At 38.3% G+C, this 23,290-nt stretch overlaps 1 protein-coding gene across 2 annotated transcripts in view; it reads left to right on the forward strand.

The window, feature by feature from the left end:
* Positions 1–23,290, forward strand: part of LOC6539310 (scavenger receptor class B member 1) — a 286,125-nt gene that overhangs the window by 44,944 nt on the left and 217,891 nt on the right. For both annotated transcript variants that reach the window (XM_039372237.2, XM_002086163.4), the window contains exons 2-4: positions 20,889–20,980; positions 21,168–21,328; positions 21,384–21,528. In XM_039372237.2, coding sequence (XP_039228171.1) covers positions 20,889–20,980; positions 21,168–21,328; positions 21,384–21,528 — 398 coding nt within the window. The remainder of the gene's footprint in view (positions 1–20,888; positions 20,981–21,167; positions 21,329–21,383; positions 21,529–23,290) is intronic.

Here is a 23,290-nt window from a genome sequence, read left to right on the forward strand (position 1 = left end):
ACGCCATTTATAGTGTGGACATTTACTTTAGAAGGTTTGATTGGAAAATTAAAGAAATTTTGTTTCATAATGTTAATAGACGAACCAGTGTCTACTAAGCATTTCAGAGTGATATTATTAATTTTAATTTTTAGGAATGGGTTTCCACTTCCTCTGAATCGCTTTCTGATTCCGAGACCGGTTGAAGAAAATTTTCGCATCCTGTGTCCTTTCTGAATTGAGCACTAGCGTTTTCTCTCTGCCTTTTGGTAGGAGGGTTTGGTGCACTAGTATTTTGTTGTTGAAAATTTAAATGATTTTGAATTCTACCTGTATTTAGCCTTTGTGTGAATTCCCTTGCTAACCTTGGATTTATTTCAACTGGTCTTGAGTTGGTAATTTGGATCTGTGTAGGGTTTGTTATTGGAATAAAAGTGGGAACGAATCGTTGGTTGGGATAGGTGTTTTTAGTTTGGTTAATGTGTGTATGTTTATGTGAATTTGGGTTAGATCTTGACTGACTATCGGATGTTTTTAAGACTGGGTCTTCGTAGAGGCCTTCTTGTTGGGCGGTTTGTCTTAATTTTTGGATAGTTGAAATGTCATGCCTCGATAGGGTCATGAACAGTCTATCGGGGAGTGATCTTTGAATTGTATTCTTTATAGTGGTTGCCATTGCTTGTGTATAAACTGTAATATTAGTTCTGTCATTTTCTAATGCTAACTTATTTATGATTACATTTGATTTATCTTCCAATTGTTCGCAAAATAGTCGTAAGTTACCTTTGAAAGGTGTGCGGTACAATCTTTCTAGTAGTTCCTCCAGGGGTGTCTGGGTCTTAAATTCTGTGATTAAGGCGTCCCTTAGAGTTGACCAATCATTATGCATTCCGAATAGGGAAACTTTTTCTGCATCTTCGACAACTTTAAGTTTGATGGCTCCAAATATAACCGCCTTCTGTCGAGCAACGTTTGAAGGGTATAAGTTCAACAGGTATTCGATACGTCTGATGAACGAGCTGAGATTCGTTGGGTCTCCAGAGAATTTCGGTACTTGGCGTATTTGCCGAAGTAATTGAGAAAGATTTTCTGCTGGTAACGCCATTTTAGTTTTATTTATAAGTAATTTTCTGTTCTTGTTCACAGACTGCTACAGTATGTCGAGACTTATGCCTTAAGTGAACTGCACTGTTTTAACTTTTTGTTGTTTAATACAATAGTAGCGGTCACACTTTTAATTTTAGTGGGCTACTGTTTTTGTTCACAGACTGCTACAAAATGTCGAGACTAATGTCTTAGTGAACTGCACTGTGCGTCTTTTAATTGTATTACACCTTGGTGGAGGTCTTACTTCACGAAGCGGCCAACCAAATTAGGTCTTTAAATTAACTCCGATCACACAGGTTCTTGTGCGGATACCGTTTTAAGTCACTTTAAACGAACCGAAATCACTTTGTTGCGGCCGATTCGCGGGTACAATCAGAAAAGGTTACTTGGTCGTACAAGTTTCCTCTTTTCACTAGATTGTCAAAGGATAACGAGTTTACTAGGACTTTTTTTCAGTATTCTACCGACTGCGCCATTTACGGATTCAGTCCGAGCGTTTAAAAAAAAAATAACACGTTTGGTTTGTGATATATTATTAAACGTTTTATTTATTTCAATAGAGGAAGAACTAGAGCCTTTGGATTATTACTTAGTTGGACAATGGATTTCGAAGTTGAAATGGGCTTTAGCTAAGCTATCGCAAATGATAGCGTACTCAGAACTGAACTGCCTTATGGGGACATGTTTGCGTTTATATAGGCAGATTGGGATAGCTTAAGAGTGAAGTTTAAAAGAATTAAGCTATAATTGTTTATTAAGAGAGAAGCTCTCGAAAAATATGACAGAGAAGCTCCCGAAAAATAGGAGTAATTGGAGAATCCTGAGACCATTGCGTGGGCGGAAGTTATTGTTATTTCAGTTGGCCTCGCCAAGTGGTCAAATGTTTAGAAAACGACGTTGGCTCGCCACAGAGCCTAGACTTTGGAATATGATGCTGTGCGTAAATGACAGCTAAGCTTAATCGAAGGGCTCTCGTTCTTTGATTACATTTTGTTCTTAGACATTAATGTGTGCGTGTGAGTTGTTACAATAGTGTGTGTGGTTTTGTACTTAGACATTAATGTGAGTGTGTGAGTTGGGGAGTTGTGTAGAATGGATATGTTACTTTATATATAATCATATATTTCCGTGTTCATGTGTGATCATTTGTATTGTTGTATAATCTGCATTGTTAATTTCAATTTTCTAGCATTTCCGTTATACAACATGGTATGTCAATGAATATTTCATTGTTCATGATGTAAAATTGCTTTTATCCTTCCCCATTACAGTTTGTTGTAAACACAGAACCGCTGACAATACGAAATAACTCGGGTCGGTTCAACGTGTGGACGCTAATTATGCTTTTTCTTCGATGTCGATAGAATACCATCAATAATTGGCAGCAACAATTCTTATAGGACCAGTAAATCTTGCCATTGAGCTTCATCCATAGTTTACTGCATCAAATATGGACCGGGAATACGAAACTACCCAAGCAATTGATCGTGAAGCGCTCGGACCTCCAGAACGAATCAATTTATTAGCCTAGAAAGTCAATGTCAATAAAAATATTAAAAAGGGTTTAGCTGTAGAAACTTAACACCGTGACACAAATTAGTTTTGGGCTTTTTACTAACTGGTGCGCAGGTAGCTCAAAATTAACATTTGGTATACCCGTTAATCGTAGTTTCGTTGAAAAGTATTTAAAAGGAAGAAAGAAGAATTTTCGAAGCAACAGAATAGACAGATCCTCCGAGTCAATTAGACCATAAACTAGGGAACCATGAATTCTAGAGAACCATTAAAGCTTAAAAGTGATTAAGCATGCAGGCGAATGTGACGCGCTCGCAACTCATGTATGTACATATTGAAAGATTGCAATGCCCAATAGCCACCAAAGACTGTTATGCCCACATGGTTTTGATTTCTAACGATATGCCAAACACATTCTACTCACAAACCGCATAATACTGTCATTCCCACACATTTGGACACTTTTGGATTTAACCCTCATTCTCCCACTTAACGTGCCTGCGAACTCGGTTAAAGCGTTTTCTCTTACTTTCAATGTAGAAATAAAATAAACAAAAAAAAAAATCGAAAAAAGGGAACTTTATTTAAAGCAACTTCAGAAAATTAAATTTTAAATTTTTTTGTATGACCAGAGCTTGGGTTATATTCTTAGAACAACTAGTGTACTTTATTTTGGAGATTATGAGCTAGTGACAATATTAGTATTGTCAGCGTGTATTGGGAAGCTTTATGGTAAAACTTTCTAAGCCAAATTTTTAACTTTTCCGATTAGTGCATATTGATTGATCGATCGAGATAAGATCAAATGCTTGTCATATGTTCAGGGAATGGGCCCTGCTATATTCGAAAGCCGGGTAATTTCACATGTCAGGTTTAACTAAAATCTGCTTAATATAGTTTTATAGTTTTTAACTATACTGACAGACAGACGGACGGACAAACGGGCGGACGGGTAGATGTCTTATGATTCTGACTAAGAACATACAATATACTGGGATATTCCATATATGTACCTGCTATATTCTTACTTTACCAGTAACGATTATAAAAACGGATGTGTATCGTATTAGAACACTTTATTATTAAAAACAACCAAATGAATATTCTAGAATATTTTGTTATTTTCCGACTGTTCTCGAGGCAGCGATATGAATCTACATTAAATGGAAACTGTAATTAAATATTTTTAAAATACCCGTGTATACCGAATGAGAACGCTTTTTGATTAAAAACATCAAAGGTACATTTATTTTTCAATTATCTCTATTGTAGCTATATGATGCAGTGGCCGGTCCGACCTGGTCCGACTTATATATATATGTACGTGTTTTACCTGCAATTGAAATGAAGAATTTTATCACCAAATGTTTTTATGTCTATCCCTCAAAACAAAATTTTAAATTATCCCAATCAGTCCCTTCTGAACTATCTAAAAGGTTTCAAAAAGACATAGAAACTGTAAACGCAGCGCAATTTCATCAATTCATGTTGCCAAACCCAAAACTGGTATGTATGGACGTCATACTTTTGAAAATGTCTTGACAATTTTTCATTTTTATTTTGTGGGCCGTCGATTTAGCAAATCGAGAAAAAATTTACCAGACTAACAAAAATGTGAAAAAATATCAAAACTTTTTTCAAAAGTGTGGGCGTGGCAGTTTTGGGCGGTTTGTGGGCGTGACAATGTAAATAGATAAACTTAGCTAAATCTATGTCTGGAGTTCGTATAATAAATCTTAACTTTCTAACTTCATTAAAAAGTATGTAACAGGCAGAAGGCAGATAAGGCCATGCCCGTAGCCAAGAACTACGAAAGCTAGAAAGTTGAGACTAAGCATACAGACTCCAGAGACATTGACGCAGCGCAAGTTTGTTGATTCATGTTGCCACGCCCACTTTAACGTCCACAAACCACCCAAAGCTGCCACACTTTTGAAAAATGTTTTGATATTTTTTCATTTTTGTATTAGTCTTGTAAATATCTATCAATTTGCCAAAATATTTTTTGCCACGCTCACAAACCGGCAAAAACTGTCAGTGTTGAAGACTCTCCTTCGCACTGCCACTAGCTGAGTAACGGGTATCAGATAGTCGGGGAACTCGACTGTAGCGTTCTCTCTTGTTTTTGACTGTTGCTGATAGCTTTAGGCTATAGTCTTTCACTTTAATTACACTAAGACCGAAAATATATATTTAAAAAATTGGTGCATGCCGAATTGGAACACAAAAAGAACGACTGACTATTGATTGATTGATTTTCTTTCCGATTATTCTTATGGCGTGGTCCGACTTGGCAATTCTGAAAATAAAAAAGACTTTTGGGGAAGTTTTTTGTAAGTAGTTTTCTACATTAAGATACTAGTTTGCATAGAACGGACGTACAGACATGGGTATATCGATTCGAAAAAAAATCACGACGAATCTTCTTCATAATTGGTCTTCGGATGGCGTAGCGTGTGGTGAGGACATCTGCCACTCGGATCTTTGCCTGTATACATGTTGGATCCGCTTAAGGCTCAATGGGTGGTAAGTTATGTTCCTTGATAACCACCATGTCCACCATTTAATTTGCTTAAGAAAGTAATAAAGTGTCATTTATTCCTTTTACATAACAGATAATTTTTATTCCAGGGCAAGCAAAACTGTTGATGTAGAGGAGCTACCAACGGTTAATTGTGGAAATAAAGAGGAAAGGCCCGCCAAATAAGAATTGCTGGGGGGTTTGAACTTTGAGGTCAGCAGGGCCCTAGGAAATTGAAGAAATTTACCGGCATAAGCAGGGCCCTAGGACATTGAAGAAATTTACCGGCATATGGCTTGTGGAGGTACGACGTAAATCTTTTGAGGCTGATGTCAGAGTATACGCGTTGTGGACAACCCCGTCGTGTGAAAGAGTTAGAGAAAGCTGACAGACCTGGGTTCTAGGCAGATTACTTCCGCATACAAAAGTACGCTCTTTTTTTTCAAATAGGTGATTAACATACAAGATGTAGATCTTGTCTAGGATAATCTCTTATCAGTTGCGTGTGCAGGTTTCTATTATAATAGGTTATTTTATTACTGATGCAAAAATAAAAAAAAAATTTGACAATTTTAAAGTTCTAAGACTTTGATTCTTTATTATTTTTCGTTGATTGCCGCTATGAAAAATCTGTTATTTGGTATTGCCGTAATATGATAATATATACATATATAGCACATGGCCGATTATATGTACGTATATACTATAATAAGTTTTATACATTCTTTTACATTAGAATATTTCCCATTACGGTATTCAATTTGCGTTATGTTAATATATTCGATGACATTTTACGATCAAGCGAAAGCTCGGCCTTTGGGACAGTGAGGACTGATGACTGACTAACGGCCACGACCGGAATACGACGACCTTACGCTGGCTACCTGGTGGCTGAATGTAGGTTGCCTCTCCCTCGAATCAAGTTCTTTTCCAGGACATGGGCACTATTATGACGACGGAACAAAATAATACAATTTATACGAATTCTAAAAGTGTGATTTGGGGGGTTATGGGTGTCTTGTAAGTGTAGGCGTCTTGCGTTAGAGTAGGCGTGCCTATATTTGTTTTCCATATCGAAAGATACATATTTACAAGACTAACAAATAAAATGAAAAACGAGTAACGGGTATAACAAGAGATACCATCAGATACCCGTTACTCAGGTAGTGGAAGTGCAAAGGAGAGCCTTCAGCACTGACAGTTTTTGGCGGTTTGTGGGCAAAAGAGTGGTCGTGGCAAAAAGTTTTTTGGCAAATCGATAGAAATTTACATACAAGAATATCAAAACATTTTTCAAAAGTGTGGGCGTGACAGTTTTGGGCGGTTTGTGGGCGTTAGATTGGGCGCGGCAATATGAATCGACAAAATTGCGCTGCGTCTTTGTCTCTGGAGTCTGTATGTCCAATCTCAACTTTCTAGCTTTTGTAGTTCCTGAGATCTCAGCGTTCATACGGACGGACAGACAGACGGACAGACAGACGGAAATGGCCAGATCGATTTGGCTTTTGATCCTGATCAAGAATATATATACTTTATATTTATATAAACGCTTCCTTCTACCTGTTACATACTTTTCAACGAATCTAGTATACCCTTTTAGTCTACGAGTAACGGGTATAATGATGCGCGAAGGTTTGCCAAATATGATTTACAACATAAAAATTCAGAGATCTTGGAACATGCTCTAAACCAATTAGAATTCATATCTGCTCTTAACAGCTTAAAAGAAAACACACCGGGCTACGACAAAATAAATTACACAATGATAAAGCCCACCTCAAATAATTTCAAAACAAGACTGATCAGCCTCTTCGATAGTATCTTGAGATCTAAAATTCCCCACACGTACAAGATTATCACCATGATCCCAAAACACAAACACGGTCATCTCTTGATTTATACCGACCCATTCACTTAACCCCTGTATATTCAAATAATAAGATATTGGCTAAAGGACTATGGTGGTTTGTCACAACAACTCAACTCAACGACCCACACAACATTACATGATCTACACAACGGCATTCCACAAGGATCACCGTCATCAGTAGACTTGATCCTGATAGCATTCAACGGAGTAGCGGACATAATTAGAAATCATAAAATGGTCAAATTTACAGCATACGCAGACGATTTTAACATAATAATTGACATAAAAAGGGCAAACAAATAACGTCGAACTTAGATTTTGGTTTGCAGAGATTAGTAACTAGGGCTGCAGATCTGGGACTACTTTATCCTTAAGGAAGTGAAGTCAATTGCACTTTGGTAGTTTCAACCAAATAAAAAATATAAAAGAAACAAAGCTGCTAGGTCTTTCCATAAATTCCTAACACAATTGGAACTCACATAGAGTCTGAAGTACTCACTGTCTAAATCATTAAATGTCAATAAATGTTTGTGAAACTATAAGTATAATTGTCATTCATACACTTTAGTCCAAATTGTAAAAAGTCTTTGCATATCTAAATTATATCTATCTAAATTAGGATATGCTCTACCAATATACGGCCAATAAAAACATATGAAAACTGGGCACTATGATCCACTAGGATTTATACGTGAAGGAAAATATTTTACCATTGGAAGAACGAATTCAATTGGCAAAAGCCAAAGTTTAGCACACATTAACACAATCTTACGACACCGCACTTGGTCCTATAATAAAACAAGAGAGAACGCTATAGTCGAGTTCCTTGACTATTTGATACCCGTTACTCAGCTAGTAAAAGTGGGAAGGAGAGTCTTTAACACTGACAGTTTTTGGCGGTTTTTGGGCGTTAGAGTGGGCGTGGCAAAAAGTTTTTTGGCAAATCGATAAAAATTTACAAGAGTAATACAAAAATGAAAAAATATCAAAACATTTTTCAAAAGTGTGGGCGTGGCAGTTTTGGGGGGTTTGTGGGCGTTAGAGTGAGCGTGGCAACATAAATCGACACACTTGCGCTGCGTCTATTACTCTGGAGTCTGTATGCTTAATCTCAACTTTCTAGCTTTTGTAGTTCCTGAGATCTCAGCGTTTATACGGACGGACGGACAAATAGACGGACATGGCCAGATCGACTCGACTATTGATCCTCTTCAAGAATATATATACTTTATATGGTCGGAAACGCTTCCTTCTGCCTGTTACATACTTTTCAACGAATCTAGTATACCTTTTTACTCTACGAGTAACGGGTATAAAAATAAACAATGAAAATCAACTCAAAATTAAAAAAATCAGCCTTTAAAGAAAGAATCAAACTCTGCGCTAACTTAGGCTTGACAATAAACCTTATTAAACAACTACGTAAGTATAAGCCGCAATGGAATCTAAAGCCCGAAGAGAAACCCATCTAACCAAATACCAAAAGTCAACAACACCAAGTGAAATCATCCTAAAAGAATTTCAGGAATTTAACCACAGTCTCAAAAACTACACCTTCCAGTACACAGATGGATCATTTAATAATAAAATTATAGAATATTCCGTAACGAATGAACATTCTGTGCTTAAATTAGGAAACCTTCCAGAGTGATGTCTACACAGCCGAAGCGACAGCCATACTTAATGCCATTGAAATAGGACTAAATCCAGAAGGAAAATGGACTCGCTGTCTGCAATGAAATCAATTAAAAATATAGACAGAGTAGGCGTGGCTATATTTGTTTTGCATATTGATAGATACATATTTACAAGACTAACAAATAAAATTAAATACGAGTAACGGGTATAACAAGAGAGGCATGTGGGCGTGGCAGTTTTGGGCGGTTTGTGGGCGTTAGAGTGAGCGTGGCAACATAAATCGACAAACTTGCGCTGCGTCTATTACTCTGGAGTCTGTATGCTTAATCTCAACTTTCTAGCTTTTGTAGTTCCTGAGATCTCAGCGTTTATACGGACGGACAAACGGACAGACAGACGGACGAATAGACGGACACGTCCAGATCGACTCGACTATTGATCCTGATCAAGAATATATATACTTTATATGGTCGGAAACGCTTCCTTCTGCCTGTTACATACTTTTCAACGAATCTAGTATACCTTTTTACTCTACGAGTAACGGGTATAAAAATTAACAATGATAATCAACTCAAAATTAAAAAAATCAGCCTTTAAAGAAAGAATCAAACTCTGCGCTAACTTAGGCTTGACAATAAACCTCATTAAACAACTACGTAAGTATAAGCCGCAATGGAATCTAAAGCCCGAAGAGAAACCCATCTAACCAAATACCAAAAGTCAACAACACCAAGTGAAATCATCCTAAAAGAATTTCAGGAATTTAACCACAGTCTCAAAAACTACACCTTACTGTACACAGATGGATCATTTAATAATAAAATTATAGAATATTCCGTAACGAATGAACATTCTGTGCTTAAATTAGGAAACCTTCCAGAGTAATGTCTACACAGCCGAAGCGACAGCCATACTTAATGCCATTGAAATAGGACTAAATCCAAAGGGAAAATTGACTCGCTGTCTGCAATCAAATCAATTAAAAATATAGACAGCACGGATCACATAATGTCAAAAATCGGAGAATAAATAACAACAATAGCCGGAAATAAAAGTTCTACACAAATACAAATGAGCTTCTCGAATTTACCGCGAATCCAAGAAACTTTAACGAACTGTTTTTCTACGTTACTACTTTTTCGCTACGAATTGTAACGGCTAGCTCAGAGAGTTTGTTTGTTTGTCCCAACAAATTTATGATTTGTGTGATTGCCCTACCGAAGAGAAGACAAAGTTTCCGATAAGAATAGCTTTGTTCAATAACGCTGGACTCCTACGGTCCTCGCCTTCGGATGCACGGCGTCCCTTCTTCGTCCCACGTCATTCCCGACAGAGTACCCGTGCCTGCTCGAATGGGGCTTACAATGTTATGGGGGCAAGGTGTATCGTCCGCGAGTCAACCCAACGCTCTTTCCCGAACCACCTGTGCCGACCAATGACTCCACCGTCCCTTCTGAGCACGCCAGGACCTTGTGAGCGCTTGTCCTTCACTTGCTGCTTTCCTCATGGGTGTTCTTGCTCACTGTTCACCTATCGTTCACTTATCCCGGGTGTAGCTTTCCGCGTATTCTCACTTACTGCCGGGTATAGCCCTCCGCGAATTCTTACTGACTGCCTACGTATCGACGGGGGCGCGTTTATCACTCTCGAGTTGAATATTTGGGGCGTTCCTCTTGCTTTGTGCCTGTGGCCACGCCATCTGAATCTGCTCCGACTGAACTCTGCGTTTGCATGCATGTCCTACTCGTGTTTTACTGACTGACCGAGCTGCGCTTGCGCCGTCCCTTTATAGGCCGCGTGGATTCCGTTATTTCCCGATATGTCCCGTTAGTTTACGGTGCGTCGTCTTTGTGCTCCTTCAAAGTCCACACCGTTACCTCTGTGCCTTTGGCTGGCTCGATTCCAAGGTCCATCGCGGACTCTCTGCTTTGCAAATCAGTTATTTCTAAAGAAATGTACGAGCAAACATTCTCGTTAAATATTTCGTGACTGCATTCAATTGCATTAATATTGAAATTTTCATATACTTGCACAAATCATTTATTATCTGATTCTTATACTCGGTTCCCATGTCCGTAATGATTGTTTTCATCGGACCGTACTTAGGTACACATTTTTCGAAAATAGCTTAGCAACTGATTTTGTACTCTTGTATGGTATGGGTAGCGTAACCAAATACTTAGTTAAATCGCAATTTAAATGATAGTCAAAGCAAATTTATTTCCATCTTTTGATCTAGTAAGTGGACCAATGGTATCTATCAAAACTATGTCAAATGCAGTTGCTGATGTTTCCTGACTTCAGTGGCCTTCTTTTGACGGATAATCATGATATTTAGACAGAATTGCTTTAATTTGAACTTCTTCATTTATAGCGCTATTTTCATGTTTTTGAATATTCTATTGCCCTTTTCTTTAAAATTCATAATTTCAAGGTTTTGTTCACTCGGTGACAGTTGCGTTTGATTATTTTAGTTATTCTTACTTCTTCGTTAAGCATTTGGAAAAAGTAATCTAAATCGATTTCTCCATTAGAGGGGATACCTTAGTCGTATCAAAACGTGTTATAATATTTTAGCCTCTTTTTAAGAAACACGTATGCTTGTCTATTTTGAGGACAACATATTTCTTGACATCAATGTTATTGACTACCTGATAGATATTTCTTATTCTATATTTAGTTCGGGGTTTTGCAATATTTCCTTTTTACCTGACCTGCTTTGCCGAAGTTCTCGTTTAACTTTCACTATCCTCCTATTAATATACTTAAGCTCTTTGACAGGTACACGGGAAAGAGCAACTGGAATATAGTTATTTTTGCCCTTGAGGTTTTTTTTAATTCCTTCTTATTCCTCTCAGGAACTTAGGGCTTCTACGAGACCCTTCCATCTAACTCTGTTTTGTGCTGTCTGTTTAGCATTTTCCCATGTGATGTTTATTTGGGCCAGTTCTTGTTGAGCGGTTCTTCTCCATGTTGCTCTTGGCCTTCCTACCCTCCTACTTCCTTGGGGGTTCCAGTCCAGTACCATCCTTACAATGCTACTAGCGTTTCTCCTGAGAGCGTGCCCTATCCACATCCATTTCTTCTTCCTTATTTGGGTGTATATAGGGGGCTCGCTCGTAACGCGCCACAGCTTCATGTTGGCTATTCTGTTTGGCCAGAATATCCCACATATGATTCTCAGGCATTTGTTGGCTGAGTTTCTGCGTTACTTTCTTCGTTTCGAGCCATGTCTCACTTCGCCGGCTTATTAATCTGTTTTTCCAAATGCGGTATAGTCTCCCAAAAGCTGAGCGGGCTTTGCCAAGGCGACTCGAGACATCATCATCCACTCCACCATTGTTGGATATTATGGTGCCAAGGTATGGGAAACTGTTGACGAACTCGATTGGGTTCCCATGTATGATGATTTTTCCTTGGTTGGAGTGGTTGAATCGCATAGCTTCAGTTTTTGCTACGTTTATCTCGAGTCCGACGCTGCTGGCTATCCTGACGAGGTCATCACTTTTCCTCTGTATATCGCCGAGTCTATGAGAAATAAGACAGATGTCGTCTGCATAGTCCAAGTCCTCAAGGTGTCTGGTGAGGCTCCACGTAATTCCGCGCTTGGACGAGCATACTTCGCTCATTAACTCGTCGACCACGATGTTGAAGAGTAGAGGTGATAGAGGGCATCCTTGCCGAATTCCGCTGTTCGTCTGGAAAGGTTCACTTGTTTTTTTCGTTGTGCAGTACCGCCAAGTTGGCATCGTCATACATCGATGTGATGATAGCGATGAGGTTCGCAGGTACTTTCCTTGCAAGTGATCACCATATTGCTGCCCTTTCAACTGAGTCGAACGCCTTCTTAAAGTCGATGAACAGGAGGTAAAGCGGGGCTCTCCATTCCAAAACTTGCTCGGTAGTTATGCGTAGTGTGTTTGCCTGATCTACGCAACTCCTGTGTAGTCGGAAGCCTGCCTGTTCGTCTCGGATTGTTGGCTCGATTTTTTCCTGGAGGCGTTCGTTCAGCAGTGTAGCTAGGATTTTATAGCTAGTGTTGAGCAGTGTTATCCCTCTCCAGTTGTTGCAGTCGCTAAGGTCGCCTTTCCTGGGGAGCTTCACGATGATTCCGCTTTTCCAGCAGTCAGGTACAGTCTCGCCTTCTCATATGTGTACGAAATGTGGATGCAGCGTATCAGCCATCAGCTGAGTGTCAACTTGAAGCTGTTCGGGTTGTATGTTGTCCTCGCCGGCTGCCCTGTTGCGTTTTAGCTTCTTTATTGCATTCACAATCTCTCTTACTTGCGGGGGTGTAGAGGATATCCTGGTACTCCCACTTGGTGTGGCTAATTCTCATAAAGTATTGGCGCCATCTCCGGATTTCTGCATCATTATTGGATAAGAAGTTGCCTTCTAGGTCTCTGACTGGCTGGTTCCGTCTGTGGTGGGTTCCGGCAATCCGTGCAATCTGCTGGTATAACGAGCGCATGTTGTTCTCGCCGGCTGCTCGTTCTGCGGCTGTCGCAAGTCTATCCAATAACGATCGTTTGTCCTTTCGCTCTTTTCACAGCTCTGCACAGTTCGCGATATTCATCACTTTTCTGTGTGAGCTGGTCCGCCAGAGTCTTCAAAATGTTCCTCCTTCTAATCAGGTCCCAGGTCCCTTCAGATATCCAGTCTGCTCTTCCACGTTGTTGCAGCACAATTATTTGCTCAGCTGCGGTCCTTAGCTATCTGCAGGTGCGCTCCCATGGGTGGTCTTGGTAATTATGTGGGGACCCCGTTTTGCTCCATATAGCTTGGAGAGGGGGTGAAGTGGTTGGGCAAGAGTAAGCTGGCGAAGGTTGTTGTATTAGGCATTATGGATGGAAGAATACTTTATAAAAACTAGAAAAGTATCTTTTTGAGAGGAAAGTTTGTGCGGCCATGCTCTCGTCACGGGTGGCGTTTGAACCCACGACCTCGTGTTTGACAGGTAGTTGCGCTATCCACTACACTACGAGGCCCCATGGTACTCTACCCTTGAGGTACTCTACAGTAAAATCATATTCATCGTGATCAAGACGCATTCTTGTTAACTTGGAACTCTCATTTTTCATCGAGAAAAGATATGATAGTGGCCTATGGTCACTCTGAACTAAGAAATTCCTACCATATATAAATGGTCTGAACCAATTATTTGCCCAATGAATATCTGATAATTCTTGATCCGTTGGGGACCATTATGGTCTTAAGATAGTACAGCATCTGTGGCTATGCAAAATGGTTTGCTGAAATCCGGGTACTGAAGAAGTGTTGGTTTCACTAATTCCCTTTTTAGATATTCGAATGCTTCATTGCAATCACTTGTACATTAAAATGGAACATTCTTTTTACAAAGCCTCGGTAAGCGACGCTTGGCAGGTGCTAGTGGCCCATTTTCTCGGCGTGGACCACTGCGGACATAAGCACGGACCTATGCATGAAGAAATGGCGCGCAAGTTGGGCGAGATGAACGAGGTGATAAGATCCGTGGTGACGGCGATAGACAATGACACCACGCTGCTGGTGATGGGAGACCATGGAATGACGGCATCCGGCGATCATGGCAGATGACGACACCGATGACGAAATCAACGCACTGCTGTTTGCCTACTCCAAGCAGAACAGGCAATGATTCGGGCTCAGATAGCGAAATGCTGCAGCACATAGATCTGGTCCCCACGCTGGCCAGCATACTCGGCGTCCCGATACCGTACTCGAACCTGGGCCTACTCAAGTTTAATATTGTACCCGATTTGCAAGTACCGCATTTGAACAACTTCCAGACCCTATTGCTCCATTCTTGGCAGAATGCCCAGCACATCTATCGCTAATTCTTCCAGAAAACATTGGAGAACAAGCGCACATTTATCGTGGAACAGATGGACCATCTAGAGACTGAATTCATACTCCACTCCCATCGGGTGCAAACAGTTTACAACGAGGTTACTTAAAAATCCCTTAAACGTGACTTGAATACCAATCTGCGAGACATCCTTGGCACCTGTCGAGAGATCTGGGTCAGGTTTGATCCCACTCAGATGTCGCATGGACTGCTCTTTACCTTCCTGCCGTTGTTCTTCATCTTCTTGGTGGTAAACAACTCTCGGCCTGCTGATTTAGTTATCGATTTATGGAAATGTTCAAAATGGAGGAGAACCCCAAATAAGATGCCCTTTCCAATCCGCCGAAGATACTTTTATTCGACTTTAACGCACAAAACACATTTTTAGAAATATAACTTTTTTAGATTGTACTTTCGTTATTTTACAGGATCACGGGAATCGTATTAATACCACAAGCAGTAGTTAACGCTAGAATGATGGACTATTCTAAGTTCCAATTTATCTCTTTAACGGGCGGAGTTGCTTTGGTGTGGAACCACACGAACTACCTTTGCCATTCAAGCAGACCGACAGAGTTCTTAATTATGATAGTCGAAACATCTAGGTTGTCCGATTTTTTCCACAATTTCACATGCGAAGTTACTAGATACTAACCACATTAGAAATATTTTGTCCATTTTTGTTAGGGATGTCGTGATATTAAAAAAATATCGTATCGATGATATTTTTTTTATCAAAACAAAATGATGATAATATTTAAAATATCACAAAAAATATCGATATATATGATATTTTTGGTTTTTTTTTTTCAAATAAAATTTTATTTCCCCACAATGAAAATATAAAAGTTTCTTATTAACTTAATTTTCATATTTAATTTCATATTTTCATTTAATCTTAATATATCATAACTTAAATTAATGGATTTCTAATACAGATCATAATAATAATAATACGGATATAATACAGATAATAATAAATTCTTAGTGAAATTTTGAGCTTCTGAAATTTGAACATGCGCACACATACATACACCTTATGACATAACTTCTTTTTCGCACATTTTACGAAAACATCTTTATGTTTATTTTTAAGGTGCAAGGACATGTTTGAAGTGTTTCCACAGGTTTTTATTATTCTTACGAACAATTTGCATTTTCCAGTCCCGTTTTTTATTTCTATGTAATTTGATTTGATATCTATTTTATCACGTGCTCGTGTAGTTGGTATCGCGTCGAAATCAAAGTGAGCGAAGGGAAAATATCCAAAAAAAAAGTATCGCAATACCGATATTTCGGCAAAAAAAATATCACGATATAAATATATCATTTTCAGAAAAAATATCGATATATTGATAATTTGATATATTATCAACAACCCTAATTTTTGTATTTGTTTAATGATGCACAAACGAATCAGAATCGAGAGCATTAAAGCAAAAAGAAAAAAGAAAACGCTAAGCCAAAAGTGCAAGCGCGAGAGTACACAAGATAAAAGAGACAGAGAAAGGTGAGCTAAGATGCTCTCGCAGCTTCTCTGCATATTCACGTATATAACAAACCATAATGACTGAGGTGTGCACTGAGGTGTGTGGGGATTGCGAGACCCACCAATAATATTTCAACATACATTTCTGTATGTTCCTTAATAATTTTTTTTCTTTACCATTTGTGCTTTTGTATGATCTAAAAACCTTGTAGGCTCACTACACTCACTCACTACACTATCTGTGACATGAACCATCGTTGCGATACGATCCGTAGATCGTTCCAATACGATCCAAAGGTCGTTCCGATACGATTCAAATATAGCATTGTATGGATCATGCGACAGGACTGCCGAAGACGATAACGGACTACCTCTGAAATCAGCTTTAACGTTAGAGTCGAGAGTCCAAATCAGAAAACATTTTATTGCCGACCATTTCTTCTATTATAGAATCTTAAAGGGTATGTGTGGAGCCTCAGACTTCAAAAGCATCCTTGAATATGTGTGCCCACAATAATATATCTACGAAAGTTGGTTCACGCACTACCGTTATGTTGTTTACAAAAATATAGATTGTAGCATAGAGTAAGGACATATACATAGCAAACTTTGTTGCAATTTTATCGAATCCAAAATATAAGCAGGAAAAAATGGCAAGGTTCTCTCTATTTTTAACGTGTTAAGGATGGTACCAACACACGTTGGGGAATTCGACCTCCTTTGTTGGCAGAAAGGTGTTTTAAAAAATGGTGAAAATTTTGCTGGTAACGGATTAGGGAGAACGACTTCCAGAAGCTGGATGAAAATGTCTTTTTTGCAGTCGCTTTGTAGTCTTTCCAAACTTATATTTATTAGAGTGTTGCATAAGGTAAATAAAATTTGTTTGCTAAATGAAAATTTAGCAATTTTTTCAATCACAATGGTGGACACATTCTTAGTCTAAAACCAGCAAACCAAACATTTTCTTACTCGAGAAGGTTTTTTGTATCGATGAACGATGAAATTCGAAAATTAAATCTGTCAAAAAAGGTCCGAAAAGCAAAATTCGGGATTTTTAGCAAAAAAAAGTATTGTAATTTCTGTCAAAAAGGGTCTAAAAATGTTTTGTTTTCAAATTCTTTAGTCAATATAAAACCAATGGTTATTTTTTTAAATTAATCCTATATGAAGAAAATGGGTTCAGTAGTTTTTTTAATTACTGCGTTCAGAATTTTTTATATTAAAATTCTGTTTTTACAGGAAATACTGGTTCGCATGTAACTTCTCGAATGCATCTCTTCCACAATTTCGATCAGATAGACTCGCCTAGTGGTCCCTATCAAGAATGTTTATACTTTATAGAGTCGGAAACGCTTCTATCTAAGTAATATTTTATTTTGAATGAATCTCAAATTAATTAATAGTCCAATTCGGATTTAGTTTTGTTTTGCTCTGATATTTTTGATTCGTGCCCATAAAGTCGACAAAAAGGAAAGTACAGTAAAACAGTTGTTACGTCGGTGTATTCGTGCCTGTGTCCTGGGTAAGGACTCGGGCCGAGGGAGGGGCATCCAATGTTCAGGCACCATGATGAAGGCGTTAGCTCGTCGATTTTGGGTCGTGGGATCTTGGTAAGCCCCTCACCTCTCCAACATAACAAGAATAAATATTAGTAGTGCCTGAAAAGTTCGTACCGTTCGTCAGTCAGCAGTCCTCACTGCCCCACAAGCTGTAACTTGATCGTAAAACGATAGGGCGTACTCCACTTCTCGCGTCAGCACCCCTTCTGGAAATGTTTACCTACTCATTTTTTTGTAGTTACAATAATAGCATAATTTTATAGTAATAGATTGTTGGCTAGTGCCATGTAATGCAAAAAAGAATTTAAAAAATGCTAGCATACAAAATTATGAGAAATTGGCTATAATTGTTTTTATCGAGGAGTATCCAATTCATCACCAAGCAAAGGTGCGCACGTCAACAAAAATTGTTGCCTATTCACGACTTCAAACGTCGCACTGAGGGCTCTTGTATTAGCATAACAAAAACAAGGAGGTTACTCGTCGCTGAAAAGTAATTTTTATTTAAAACAATATCGAACACAAAATATTAAATTTCTATTAATGAAATAAATTGCCTGGAAGAGGCTAACAATAAAATATTTTTCTTTAATCCTGACACAAATTTACTTATATTTACTAATGGTGTAGAAATAAAATGAGCACGAGAATATATGTATATATATATGGATATAGAGAAAACTCGGGAACAGGGTTCCGTCAAACTTACCCCACTTTAATCCGGAGCGATGAGATCTCGATGCGTTGGATCCTGGGTGTTGCTATATATATATAGTGATGGAGTTATACATACATATACCTTCGTGCACCAATTAATTGTAACCGTACAAAAATAAGATATACACAAACACAAAATAAAACAAGAGAGAACGCTATAGTCGAGTTCCACGACTATCTGATACCCGTTACTCAGCTAGTGTAAGTGCAAAGGACAGTTTTTGGCGGTTTGTGGGCGTTAGAGTGGGCGTGGCAAAAAGTTTTTTGGCGAAAAGATAGAAATTTACAAGACTAATACAAAAATGAATAAATATCAAAACATTTTTCAAAAGTGTGGGCGTGGCAGCTTTGGGCGGTTTGTGGGCGTAAGAGTGGGCGTGGCAAAAATAATTTTTGCAAGTCGATAGAAATTTTCAAGACCAATACAAAAATGAAAAAATATTAAAATATTTTTCAAAAGTGTGGGCGTGGCAGTTTTGGGCGGTTTGTGGGCGTTAGAGTGGGCGTGGCAAAAAGTTTTTTTGCAAATCGATAGAAATTTATCATACCAATACAAAAATGAAAAAATATCAAAACATTTTTCAAAAGTGTGGGCGTCGCAGTTTTGGGCGGTTTGTGGGCGTTAGAGTGGGCGTGGCAAAAAGTTTTTTTGCAAATCGATAGAAATTTATCATACCAATACAAAAATGAAAAAATATCAAAACATTTTTCAAAAGTGTGGGCGTCGCAGTTTTGGGCGGTTTGTGGGCGTTAGAGTGGGCGTGGCAAAAAGTTTTTTTGCAAATCGATAGAAATTTACAAGACCAATACAAAAATGAAAAAATATTAAAACATTTTTCAAAAGTGTGGGCGTCGCAGTTTTGGGCGGTTTGTGGGCGTTAGAGTGGGCGTGGCAGCATGATTCGACAAACTTGCGCTGCGTCTATGTCCCTGGAGTCTGTATACTTAATCTCAACTTTCTAGCTTTTGTAGTTCCTGAGATCTCGACGTTCATACGGACAGACAGACGGACAGACGGACGGACGGACAGACGGACAGACGGACAGACGGACGGACAGACGGACATGGTCAAATCGACTCGGCTATTGATGCTGATCAAGAATATATATACTTTATATGGTCGGAAACGCTTCCTTCTGCCTGTTACATACTTTTCAACGAATCTAGTATACCCTTTTACTCTACGAGTAAAGGGTATAATAAATTCACTAAGTGGAGTATGCATATATAATATAAATGTATGAAGGAGTTGGGGTTCTTTTCTTTTGTGGCACGCTTTGGCTGCTATTTGGCTCTCATGTTACTTGGAGTGAGCACTTCTTAGGAAAGTCTACGCTGTTGCTTGTTTTCGCTGATGTACACACTAACGGCCATGCACCGGTTCACTTGTTCTTTTATTTAATTGTTTTGCCGTTAGTATTTTCAATTAAGCACTTTGTATGAAACCGGGTGCAATCCTGTCCAGGGTATGGTGATGGTCTCTCCTCCGCTGTACGGATCTCTTGTACATTTTCACTATATTTAATAGAAAGTAAAGCAGCGATGAGTTCCAGGGTATGTTGCACCCCTTCTATTTCCTGCTTGCGGTCGACAGCCTCCACGGTGTTTATCACATTTGGTGTGTTGTCGGAGGCTTTTGACTCCTTGCCGCCCATCCTGAGAGTTTCGTGGAACTACGGTCTTCCTTTAAAGTGTGTTCCTCGTTAGTCCTGTTATTTTTTAAAGGATGATAGCCCCCTTGCTCCTTGACATTTTTCTTCTCGACTGGAATTATCCTTGAGCCTTCCCGGCGATGGACTGACGGATAATTGCCCGGGTATTTGACGTACGGATGATTACCTGGGTATTGACTACGGGTGTTTTCCCAGGTACTGACTGGCTACGGGTGTTTACCTGGGTACTGACTGACTTTTTTATCTCTGGGCCACGGTCTTTTTATACCGGCATAGAGCTTTTTCTGATCTATTGGTCTTTTATGCCAAGTTTTCCCACCTAGGAATCATATTTCTAACATTCCCCTATTTTGGAAGTCAATACCCCTTCGGTGAAGTGTGCCTGGAACTGGTGTTGATTTCCTTTTCTTTCTGCAATCTTATTGCGGCCGCTGACCGGGTCATCGGAGATTCGTTTATTGTCGACTTGCATTTTCTTTGTCGCGACCTAACTGAGTCAAAGCGGTGATGGTACCCTTTTCCCTGCTTTTAGATTCTGGTTTTGAATCTTCAAAGTCTTGCGATCTCATGAAAAGGGTGTACGCAACACAGTAACCATATATTCAACCATAACCATATGGTGATTCTATTACATTTACGGTTAGATGATTCGTGTGATTGTATTTGGAAGTGATTATCTTTTACAGAACAAATGTTGTGTCAAAATATTAAATAATATAACTTCATTCAAAGAATTTTATAGGAATTTGTGACGTCTCGCACCTAACTCGATTAACAATTTAGACTATCGGAATAGTCTTACTTACTCGTTACTTTGAACAAATAGTCCGCGATTTTGCGTCAGTTAAAAAAAACGTTAGAATGCAATTGCAGCTAATGTTCATCAACTCATTTTATGATTCACATTATAATTTTATCAATAAACTTTAGCAAGCTTTACAATCATTTTAATTATGTATTTTTTAATTACAGGCCTATTTATACTTTTAGCTATCGGATTTTTGGCTATTATAACAGGCACGCTGATTAAAGTTTTGGAACCATACGATTTGATATTTAAATGGGTAAGAACCATAGGTTTTTGAAGCTTTTTTAAATGTGTACGCATGAATAAAATGATTTTTCACATTAGATATTATAAAATGTTCCGAAACGAGAATTTTAGCTCGGCAAATGTAAATTATTATTCACAACTTTGGTAGCATACTCCGCCGCAATAAAAACTCATTTACTTTAACGTTATTCTTGCAGAAGTTAATAATGACGGAGGGAGGTGAGATCTTTAATCTGTGGGCCCAGCCTCCAGTCGATCTGTACATTAAGATATATTTATTCAACATAACCAATGCTAAGGCGTTTTTAGCAGGTCGCGAGCAGCTAAAAGTCGAACAAGTTGGTCCATATGTATACAAGTAAGTTAGCCGTAAAGTAAATAACAAAATACAAATATTTATTTGTGGCATTTAGGGAGATTATGACCCATGAGAATGTAACGTTCAATGTAAACCACACCATGTCCAGCACTCCCAGTCATCCCTTGGTCTGGCAGGAGGAAATGTCAGGGAATCGTCGTGAGGACGATGAGGTTGTAATGCTCAATATTGCCATGCTGGTGAGTATTCTTTGTATAAGTAATATTACAATTAATAACATTGTGTAAAAAATTAAAGAATTAATTATTAATTAATTAATTTTAACATTATTATTAATTAATTAATAAATTATTTTTAAAAAATTTTAAACCTTGTTAAATGTATGTATATACCGTTTTTATGCTATAAAAATTATATTACCAAATAATTTTAACATGACCTTTAATTTTGACATATCTGTTTTTCGGCAATAAAAGGTATGGCTGTTTTCTGACACCTTCAGTCTAACAAAGAAAATTGAACATTTGATAAACCCATAAATTATCTCTAGATCCGAATAATCTAGCTTGGATTAACTAAGCAGGATCTCCTGTTTGACCAACAGCGGATAACATTTATAAAAAATTAAAAATTACAATCTTGAAGTCGGACAGATTGGTAAACAGTCGGTCATGGAAAGATTGACTCGGTTAAAGATCCTAATCGAAAATATATAATATTATTGTGGGACCGCCGTTTAGAATAATCCAAAGCAAATGGAAAACAAATTATGTTTATGGTAAATATCAAAAATTAGTTACAAATTTCGAGTTTGGGTTTTTTTAGCGTATACTTGAGCGTAAACCAAATATACACATAACTTTTTAATAAATAAAGCAAAAAAGCACCAAGCGGCGGTTCCATCTCTTATATTTTTAGTCAAAAATAAAATTATAATAACATTCTCATTAAAATTAGTCCTTTTATGGGTAATATGGGGGTGATATAGATTTAAATAATACTTGCACTATGCATTAATAGTTTTATTGATTTATATGTTGCGCGTTTACTAGACCTGGGCTTTTTAGCTAGTTTTGAAAGTGGTCACATTGGACAACCAGGTAGAACTAATTTAACCTGCAGATCTATAGAATCCTACTTTTATGATGACAATCATAAAAAAAGGAAAAATACACAAAACGAATAGAAAGGCAAAATAACTTTATATCTCTGACATTAATTGTGTAAATTTCTTCTCTTCCCACATTATGACGAATGCTAAAACTGTTTGCTATGATACAATTAAATTTTTATACCCGTTATTCTAAAGTGAAAGGGTATACTAGATTCGTTGAAAAGTATGTAACAGGCAAAAGGAAGCGTTTGCGACCGTATAAAACTGTTTGCTATGATACCATTAAATTTTTATACCCGTTATTCTAAAGTAAAAGGGTATACTAGATTCGTTGAAAAGTATGTAACAGGCAAAAGGAAGCGTTTCCGACCGTATAAAGTATATATATTCTTGATCAGGATCAATAGCCGAGTCGATATGGCCATGTCTGTCTGTCCGTCGGACGTTGAGATTACTCATACAGACTCCAGAGACATAGACGCAGTGCAAGTTTGTTGATTCATGTTGCCACGCCCACTCTTAAGCCCTCAAACCACCAAAAGCTGCCACGGCCACACTTTTGAAAAAATTTTCCATATTTTTTTCATTTTTGTATTAGCTGTAAGTGGCATTCGCGAAGATGAGTGATGTCAGGTTCAGAAAATGAACTAACTTACCTTACCGTCCGTAGCCAACCAAAGAACGATGCTTGGAACAGTCTTTATATGTAATTGTATTCGTGGTGCATTTCATTATTCCGAAGATGAAGATGTGTGGCAGGGGTAATATGCGGGGGCAAGGTAAGGTTCTCCCATAGTACGGCCATACGAAGGGATGGCCGAATATGTCAACCGGGAGAGAGAGTAGATCTCTTGGGAGGCCGTTCAGGTCAACCGTGATAGTGAGAA

This window comes from Drosophila yakuba, chromosome 2R, assembly GCF_016746365.2.
Source record: "Drosophila yakuba strain Tai18E2 chromosome 2R, Prin_Dyak_Tai18E2_2.1, whole genome shotgun sequence".
Lineage (NCBI taxonomy): Eukaryota > Metazoa > Arthropoda > Insecta > Diptera > Drosophilidae > Drosophila > Drosophila yakuba.